At 42.8% G+C, this 9,394-nt stretch overlaps 1 protein-coding gene and 1 long non-coding RNA gene across 7 annotated transcripts in view; both read left to right on the top strand.

The window, feature by feature from the left end:
• Positions 1 to 2,146: 2,146 nt before the first annotated feature.
• Positions 2,147 to 9,394, top strand: part of KDM3A (lysine demethylase 3A) — a 62,593-nt gene continuing 55,345 nt past the window's right edge. Inside the window, exons 1-2 of one of the 6 annotated variants that reach the window (XM_027129120.1) lie at positions 2,147 to 2,239; positions 2,778 to 2,992. In XM_027129120.1, the coding sequence (XP_026984921.1) occupies positions 2,807 to 2,992 (186 nt within the window). In that variant the 5' untranslated portion in view covers positions 2,147 to 2,239; positions 2,778 to 2,806. Of the gene's footprint in view, positions 2,240 to 2,282; positions 2,576 to 2,777; positions 2,993 to 9,394 lie in introns of those variants that run through there. The other 5 variants (XR_003437708.1, XR_003437709.1, XM_027129122.1 and 2 more) reach the window with 5 other exon arrangements.
• LOC113632160 (uncharacterized) lies at positions 3,420 to 6,957 on the top strand. Its single transcript, XR_003437710.1, has 2 exons — positions 3,420 to 3,472; positions 4,086 to 6,957. It is a non-coding gene; the product is annotated as an uncharacterized LOC113632160 (long non-coding RNA).

The following is a 9,394-nucleotide window of genomic DNA, read 5'->3' as shown; positions in this document are numbered from 1 at the left end:
TTATATAAGAATTTTCTATCTCTGTTCATAAGTGTGATTGAACTATCGTTTTCCTTTCTTGTACTCTACTGGTTCAGATTGGATAATAGGGGTTTGCAAGTTTTATAAGATGCATTGGATACCTTTCCATCTTTCTTAAGTTCTGGAACCATGAATGTAACCTAGGAATTATATGTTATTTGAAGTTTGATAGAACTTGTTCCCAGCTATTGTTTTTCACATTAATAGTTAATTATGTAATCTAGATCCTCCATACCCTCACTTATTTTAAAAATCTGAGATGCCTATTTCTGGGGTAGATGTATTTATAAATATCTTCACTGTACTCTTATTACAAATTGTCAAAAATTTCTCATAAGTTTAGTCTTAGCATAGGCTAGAATATGTTCCCAGAGTCACAATAGTTCAAGGGTGTGTGTTACCTTTGTGGACTTTATCCTTTATTAGTATAAAATCCTTTTCTCTTTGATGCCTTTGCTTTCAATTATATTAACATTGCTATGTCGCTTTCCTTCAATTACCATTAGATTACAAACTCTTTTAACCCCTATTTTCAAGCTTTCTGTGTTGTTGTTGGAGTTTGCTGGTGGTCAGTTTATAGATGGATTTTATTTTTAATCCAGTGTGTCTTTTTAAGGTCTGAGTAAATTAACCCACTTATATTTATTGTAAATACTGATATTTAGACTTACTCCTTTAATTTAATTTTATTTTATTTTTGTATTTACCGTATTTCTGCTTAGGTTTTTTTTTTTTTTTTCTTTTTTTTATTCCTCCCTTTTTCCCATTCTGACTTATGTTGTACTGGAGAAGTTTTCTCTGTTCCATTTTCCCCCTTTTCAATGGTCTGTAAATTACAAATCAAATTAATTCTTCAGTGTTTATTCTTAATTAAAATTTTTATTTAATGTCATGTATTCAGAACATATATGTTGAAAATCAACACCTGGATTTAACTTCTATCTATAATTCCTTGAATACATTTCTGAACTTTTTCGGATTCTCAGTTTTCACACTTGTAAAATTGGGAGCTTGAGTTCTTCACTTAATCTTCATTTAAAGATTAAATGTGATGCCAGGTCAAACACCAGCCTTTATAAAATAAGAGATCTTCAATTACTTCATTCCGTTTTTTCTTCATTCAACCAAAAAACTTCAGGTCCAAAAGACACAATCACCCCTCAGCTCCTTTGTCCTTCAAAGTCACCTCCTCTTCATATCTCTTACATCATTATGACCTTGATCTAGTCTTTCCATTTCATTGTAAGACTCAGAATATCTTTTCATCCTCCCTTTACATTGAAAAACAAAAAGAAAAATACCCATTCTGCATTGTACTGAACTACATCTTTTGCTTTGGATTTAATTAACGTCATTTCCCAGGGACTCCATGCCTTTCTTCATTTTTCCTTCAAAATGGCGGACTTTAGACGTTCCATGATCAGCACCACGTGCGCCTGCGCCTCCCGCGGCCATTTCGCCCAGCAGCCCAAGCTCCAGCCTCTCCTCCGCGAAGCGCCTGCGCACGAGTCTCTAGAGCACCGTCGCTCCTCCCTCTAACTGAGTACGCTTCAAACCGCACGTTCATGTCCTTTCCCTCCCCCGCCGACTCTGCACCGCCCTCACCCCTTTCCTGTGAGATTCTTCCGCCAAGTGAAAAGCCTATCTTCGGTCGACAGCCTACGCACTTGAAAAGCAATCCAATAAGCACTTACAGCCCTGGCGTTCGCCATTCAGTCTTATCTGTGCACCACTGCAATTTTCCTCTGGGTCCTAAAGTTGATGACCGATTTCTCTGGACTTTTTTGCATCCCGTGAGGCAACAAATGGAAAGAATGGCTGTGGCGGAGGGATCCCTCGCTTACGCTCGGTGTACTTTAACCTAATGGGGGTCGTCCGGGAGTCGGAAGGGGGAGGGGAAAGGGAGGAGGCAGCCGAGGAATTGTTTTTTTCTCTCGCCCCGCCCTCGCCGGGGCGGCCAATGGCGATGGGCTCCTTCCCCACGAGTCTCGCCCAGCTCCTTGGACCCAGCCAATGAGCGATGGAAGCGGCTCCGAGGGGGCGGGCCCGGGAGGCTGTGCGTGTCTTGTGAGAGCTCTTGAACCAAGTCGGAGAGCTAGAGTCGGCTGGGCGGCTGGAAACGGTGGCCGCTGCCGGTGACTCAGGGAGGCGGGAGGCGGGAGGCGGGAGGCGGGGTAAGAGCGCCACGGCCTCGGCTGAAGGGATCGGAGGAAGAAAGGTGAAGGCGCCAAGCCCGCGGCCCCGCCGCCCCCGCGCCGCGGCGCAGGCTGGGGGTCTGCGGCCGAGTAGAAGGGTGTCGGGGCGGGGCGGCGGGGCAAGTGCGGAACGGCGGGCTCGCCCCTCCCGCGGGGCTGCCCGGGGCGGGGACCCGGCCGCCTGGGACGGGGCCTCTGCTTCGGGGCCTTTTCTTTTCCGGGGTGAGGGGCGAACACTTTCAAATCCACTTAAGCCACAGATAATTCTCCCCTCACTCTGTCTGCATTTAGGTTTCAGGTTTTGGAAAAGCGAAACTTGGGAGAGCCAGGGTCACGCGACGCTTGGGCCAGTGTTTGCGGTGGGGGAGGGATCGGGGGGCGGGAAGGGCGCGGGTGGAGAGATCGGGTGCGGGTCCTCCGTCTCACCCGCCGCCGCCTGGGGTCCCCTCCTCCGATCGGGATTAGGACCCTTTCCTCCGCCCTGGCCTCCCCCACCGACCTCTCTTCCCGGCCCCCTCCCGCCGGCCGCCCCCGTTGCATTTTGTTTTTGTGTTTTTGCAGGGAGGAGCCCTTACTGCAGCGTTGGAACCATGGTGCTCACGCTCGGAGAAAGTTGGCCAGTATTGGTAGGGAAGCGATTCCTCAGTCTGTCCGCAGCCGACGGCAGCGACGGCGGCCACGACAGCTGGGACTTGGAGCGCGTCGCCGAGTGGCCCTGGCTCTCCGGGACCATTCGAGCCGTCTCCCACACCGACGTTACTAAGAAGGATCTGAAGGTAAAACCGGCTCCCGGGCCTCGGCAGTCGGACGTTTCCTAGTTACCTTGGTAACGAGACAGCCAGCAACCCTCCCTCCCTTTTTCTGAAAAGGCGACCAGAAAGTTGGCATCTGATCTGAAGGTGCAGAAAAGTAGACCTTGAAAGTCTTTGAAATGGTGTGTAGAGCGAGGTGTGTTTGGCCTAGAGTTGCCCGTGTTTAATAATGGGCTTAGGGTTGCTCAGACATGATTAGTTATTGCACGCGCTGTGCCTTATCAGGGCTGTACGATGATTTCTCCGAAGGGGGAGTGTTGTTAATATTAAGTTGGGCAAGTGGGTGACGTTAGGAATCATTGAGAATTGAGCACTAGTGCTTAGAAGTGCTTTCAGTCGGGTTTTTTGTTTGTTCCTTCTAATTTCTTCACCCAACTTCTTAAACTTTCAGACTTAGAAGTGTGAGTGTAGAGGAAGGAGCTTAATTCTCTTCAGTATATTAAGGTGGGTATTTGTCCGTATATGGTGGGTCAGGGCAGGAGTGGGTTCCTGGTTGTCTCTGATGAGTCTGTGAGTGGGTGTGGGATATGACCATATATGGAGGGCTGGGGTGGAGCTGCCCCTTATATGGTGTGTTGGAGGGATGGCTTTGAAATATTCCATTTGGGTGTTTGAGGGGAGGGAGAGAAATGGGAACGAGTGCGGCCGGTGATTTTTAATCAGAATGGCACGCAGAACCTTTTTCAGTTAGATCTTTTCAAAAAGAGATGAATTCTGATCGTACTCCCTAATAGAAGTATTGGTGTGAAAGGATTGTGTGGAAACTACCAGTGAGGAAGCCATTGTACCAACAAAGACTCCTTTGTGCAAAAATAACTGAAAAAAGGTCCCCAACAAAGACTCCGAAGTGGTGATAACTTGAAGGAAGCTTGTCAGAACAGAAGAGCTTTCCATCCTGGGTAACGGATATGTTTCAGTATCTTCACTTGGTCATTATCTTTGCTTTTTCTTGAAAACTGCTCAAATAAGGGAAGCAAGTTTTCGCATTGGCAGTTGAATATGTGTTGATTGCTGAAACACTGTTCAAGGAATTGGCATAACCTGTGTTCTGACCCAGAAAGTTTTGACCCTTGAGCCCACCTTCTTAATCATCGTGCTCCCTGATCAAAGGCTCTGCCACCAGAGGACTCCTGTCGTACACTGTGAAATTTGGTTTCACTCCTAGCAAGGTGCGTTTTGATGTTTACAGAAAGAAGGTAATGTGGTACAGCCTATTTGCTTAGGCTAATCATCTTTCTCAATAAAATGGGCTTTGTGTAGTAGATTTCAGTCATAGTTGTGGCGGTTCATTTCACCTGCCAAGTAAAATTTTCTCTAGTGCATTTGTTTTTACCCGATTTGAGTGGAAACAAGATTAATCCTTACAGTCTTTAGTTCTTTGGCAGATGATGAGAGACTAGGTGTTTCCTTACTCAGCAGTGATTGCAGACCTGTTGGGTTAGGAAGGGAACCTAGGAGGTCCTTTATGTGTGTTCTTTTAAATCTCCACATCTCCCCCACCCCCAGCCTTTGAAGTGGTGGTGGTATCTTCATTTTCAGAATAAAGAAATAGATTTAGGAAAGGAAATCTTGTCCAGACTTGCATAGTTAGCTACTAAGTGACAGAGGGAGCATTGGAATCCAAGTTTGGCTATGTGTGTCTTCACTGCACTAAGGTGCCTAACCTGGAGATGACAGGGATTTTAATTCAAAAGCAATTTTGACTATAGTGGATTTTTTGCTTTACCTACAGACTTCACAACTCAGCCCTCATGTAAGAAGTCTACTCAGTTTCTCTTTTTGAATCATGATTTATTGCTGCATTCCTTAATTGAGTAGCAGATAAAGTAATTGGTGTAAGTTTAAGGATATGTTGTGTTAGCAAAAACACAGTTTTTGAAACATTGAAACCTATTGTGTTTGGCCAGATGCAGGCAGGAACTGAGTAACTAAGACAATGCCTAAGACCTGGGCTTAGGGATATTGAGTTTTTGGGAGTGGGTTGGGGGGGGCTGCAATGAATATGAATGAATGAAATTCAAGTAGTGTGCAACTGTTTTAGTACTGATAGAAGTACAAGTCTGTCTAGACTGACTTGCTTCCTTAGTTGAGGTTGAAATGAATGAGACCAAGGCTTGTTAACTTTGTTTCATCTAGAGAAAGACTTTGTAACAAAGTCACTTACTCAGATACAATGTTTAGTAGTTGATTACAGAGGAGTTAGGTGAAGACATAATAGATTTGTTTCATCTAGAGAAAGACTTTGTAACAAAGTCACTAATTCAGATACAATGTTTAGTAGTTGATTACAAAGAAGTTAGGTGAAGACATAATAGATACTTATCATGCAGTAAATACTTTGATTTAATCCTCACAAAAATCCTAGATCGTAAACCACATTTTTTAGTGTTAGAAATTGAGGCTTAAACAAGTTAAATAACTTGCCCAAGTTTGTCCCCAGACCTTAAACACTAGGCTTTAATATTCAGATAGAGTGAGGTTAGAACAACTCTATTTTGCTGGGTTCAGTATCCCCAGCACTGAGAACATTGCTTGGCATGTAGTTTTTGCTAAAATATTTGAACAGATGAAGGAATCATAAAATTATTACTCGTATATAGAAAAGCAGTTCAGAACTTATCTTCCGATGGAGCATTGGCATTCTCTTTAACTTGGATAACAACAGATCTTAATTAGGTGTGATTATAAGGACTTCTTTAACCTTATTTTTATGCTACTCTGTCTACTTGAGTGTGAGGCAGATTGCTTCTTAACTGGCTTTGTTCTACGCATGCTGGGAATGCCCTCCTTCCCCAACTTGTTTGTCTAAGTCTTTTCCTTGCTTTGAACCTACTTTTTCCTTGAGTCTTCTCCCCCTTCTTAGTTCTTTGGGAAGTCCTTAGCAGATGAGTAGTACTTGCCAACTATATGTACCATTTGCTGCTGTTAAAGCCCTTTTTGGCAATTGGATACCTTGACCAATCAATGCCTAGTTTTTTCATCCTTGCATACAGTTGAAACTTGAATGTTGGTGGATTCTGTTGACAGTCAACGCATGTAAAATGAGAAACTTAGCACAGTGTAATAATAAAAAGTGTTTACCCCTATAATTGAATGCTAGACTCTGGGATTTTAGATAAGAGTCTAGGTGTAAGAAGACATAAATAGAAGCATAATGAATTAATTCCTAATTTGTGAAGCAGTGAAATAAGTGATATTCTGTACCGCAGTACTGGGCATAGAGTAGGTATGTCATTAAAAACTTTGTGATTAAAAACCATGCCACTGTGTAAGTGCCTACTTTTAAACTTGGAAACATTTTACTTGGCCATTCTGATAGTTTTCAAAATCATATAGTTAGGTAAGATTAGTGTATACTAAAAGTGGAGGTTTTGAGATTAGCTTGATTAGATAATATTAATTCATATATCTTAAAGGAAAGAGATTTATCTTTCTGGGAAGAACAGCTTGAAATAATTAACTTGAAATATCCAACATCTGGTCAAGAAATTTTATAAGCTAATAGGCACGTATTTACAAAATGCCCTATTTTTTAAATAGGAAATTTGGGAATTATAGGTAGTAAGTTGTAATTAATAGGCCTTTTTCTGGCCTTTGGAGTCAGACAGCACAGATAACATCTCCTTTGTGGACCAAGGGATTGTGGAGGAAAGAACACCATTTAGAATGAGAACTAGTCGTATCTGTCACTTTGCAGGAGCTTGGTCAAATCACATTAGTTCCCCCTGAATTTGAATTCTTACCGTTGTTTTTCTTAAATAGAAATTTCTGTAAAAGAGGCTTTTGGTGCGGGGAGTGTGTGTCCTTATATATAGAACTTCAGACCTCAAGGCACAAATGAAAGATATGTAGTTATGATAAACAGGAAACTTTTTAAAGAATGTTTAAGAAAGCTCACAACTTGTTGGTTTTATTATATTTTTTCAAAAGTCATCTTTTTTTTTTTTTTGCGGTACGTGGGCCTCCCACAGCTGCAGCCTCTTCCGCTGCGGAGCACAGGCTCCGGACGCGCAGGCTTAGCGGCCATGGCTCACGGGCCCAGCCGCTCCGCGGCATGTGGGATCCTCCCGGACTGGGGCACGAACCCGTGTCCCCTGCATCGGCAGACGGACTCTCAATCACTGCGCCACCAGGGAAGCCCCTTAAAAGTCATCTTTTTAAATGTGAAGTTTTGACCAACACAACCTAATACTTCAAAGTATTATTATTTATTTTTAAAAAAGTAAATTTATTTATTTTTAAAGAACTAAACTTAATTTTCAGATTACTCAAAAATTGAGATATAGGGACTTCCCTGGTGGCGCAGTTAAGAATCCGCCTACCAATGCAGGGGACACGGGTTCGAGCCCTGGTCCGGGAAGATCCCACATGCCGCAGAGCAACGTAGCCTGTGCGCCACAACTACTGAGCCTTCACTGTAGAGCCTGTGAGCCACAAGTACTGAGCCCATGTGCCACAACTCCTGAAGCCCGCATGCCTAGAGCCCGTGCTCCGCAACAAGAGAAGCCACCACAGTGAGAAGACCGTGCACCGCAACAAAGAGTAGCACCTGCTCGCTGCAACTAGAGAAAGCCTATGTGCAGCAATGAAGACCCAATGTAGCCAAAAATAAATAATAAATAAATAAATAAATTTATATTAAAATAATTGAGATATAAAGAGGCACCTTGTCTAAAATTTGGTTTAGGGTTGATCATAAGCTTTATAGATAGCTTATAGATATGATAAGAACTGTGATATTGCATACGTTTTGGGAAGCCACTTAAGATCTTAGATTACTTTTTTTCTGAGTAGATGTTAGATAATCATATTGAAGTCTTCCTCCTCCCATTCCTAACTGAAGAAGTGATACTCTGATAAATTAAGATTTGAATTACCACGGAGGTCTTAAAACTACCTAGTCTCGGGCTTCCCTGGTGGCGCAGTGGTTGAGAGTCCGCCTGCCGATGCAGGGGACACGGGTTCGTGCCCCGGTCTGGGAAGATCCCACATGCCGCGGAGCAGCTGGGCCTGTGAGCCATGGCCGCTGAAGCCTGCGCGTCCAGAGCCTGTGCTCCACAATGGGAGAGGCCACAACAGTGAGAGGCCTGCGTACTGCAAAAAAAAAAACCTACCTAGTCTCCTTGCCAGATACTTAACATAAATTGCCTTTAAAATCTACCTAACAATTCAGTGAAGGGTGGGTCTTAGTATTTTCATTTTGAAGCTACCAGAATACAAGATTCAAAGAGCTTAGCTTTTTGACCTGGGTACAGTTCATTGGTTTCCTTTGTAATCCTACATATTTTATTTTATGCATGTAAAATCATTCTAAGAAAGCTTCAACATAGCTGGTATTCAAACCCAGATCTCTCTGATTCTGATGTGTGTAGATGTGCATTCCTCTTACACTATGTTGATGGGAAAACTGTCATCCAAAGCTAAGTTGGGTTTGAGGTTGATGTGCTGTGGGGCAAAAAGACTAGGGGAGATGTCAGAGGACCTGGATTCTGTGGCTAGGCAAACAGAAAGGAAGATGGGCAGTCTCTGAAGCCCGATGTGAAGGACCACTGGTTGGTTATGGTGATGGAATACATAGAACCAAGGTGGAGTACGCAGGGCCTTGTCACATAGTAGGTGCTTAACACATTTACACTTATTCTGTAATAACTGCAAGGTTAAAAGCCTGCCATACCAAGAAGATATGCAGCTTCTCAGGGGAAGTTGCCTGGGAAATTAGGGGTGCATATTTTGTGGTTGGGGGAGAAGGATAGGATGGGTCTCAAATTTCATTGATTTTAAAGATTGATAGTCTATAGCCATAAAACTGGAAAAGTTTGGGATTGAGGCTAGTGGTATATCAGTTGGGAACTTCCTGCCTTCCAAATGGATGAGAGAAACAAGGTAAGAGCCCAATTCAGAGAGAAATTTATTCATTCAACAAGTATTCGAGTACTGACTGATGAAATACATGGTAAGTTAAAGAAGACAGACTTTGACCGATTAGAGTTTTTAATATGTCAATCAGTTGACCACAAATAAATAATTCAAGATGTGGAATAGTGCTACAAAAGAAGAGTACAGAGTTTTGAGTACAATTAGCAAGGGACTTCTCTTGGGAGAGAGAGGGGCTCTTTGGTAAGGGAAGGCTTGAGGAAAGGATTTTTGAATTGGGTTCTGATGAATAAATGGAAATTAAATAAACTTTTTTAAATTAAAGGTTGAAAAGGGAGATATGATTGCCTATGAAATTATGAAGTGTTGATAGATTTATTAACTAATTCTTTGAAACCAAAAATGAGACATCACTCTATTAAGAGGAGAGCTTTTAAATCAAATTAAAATAGTGATTTTTTTTTTTTTTTTTTTTTTTCGGTACGCGGGCCT

Source organism: Aethalodelphis obliquidens, unplaced genomic scaffold (assembly GCF_003676395.1).
Source record: "Aethalodelphis obliquidens isolate GAN/ISIS:26980383/991018 unplaced genomic scaffold, ASM367639v1 scaffold35, whole genome shotgun sequence".
NCBI lineage: Eukaryota > Metazoa > Chordata > Mammalia > Artiodactyla > Delphinidae > Aethalodelphis > Aethalodelphis obliquidens.
This window is presented reverse-complemented; position numbering and strand designations above follow the sequence as displayed.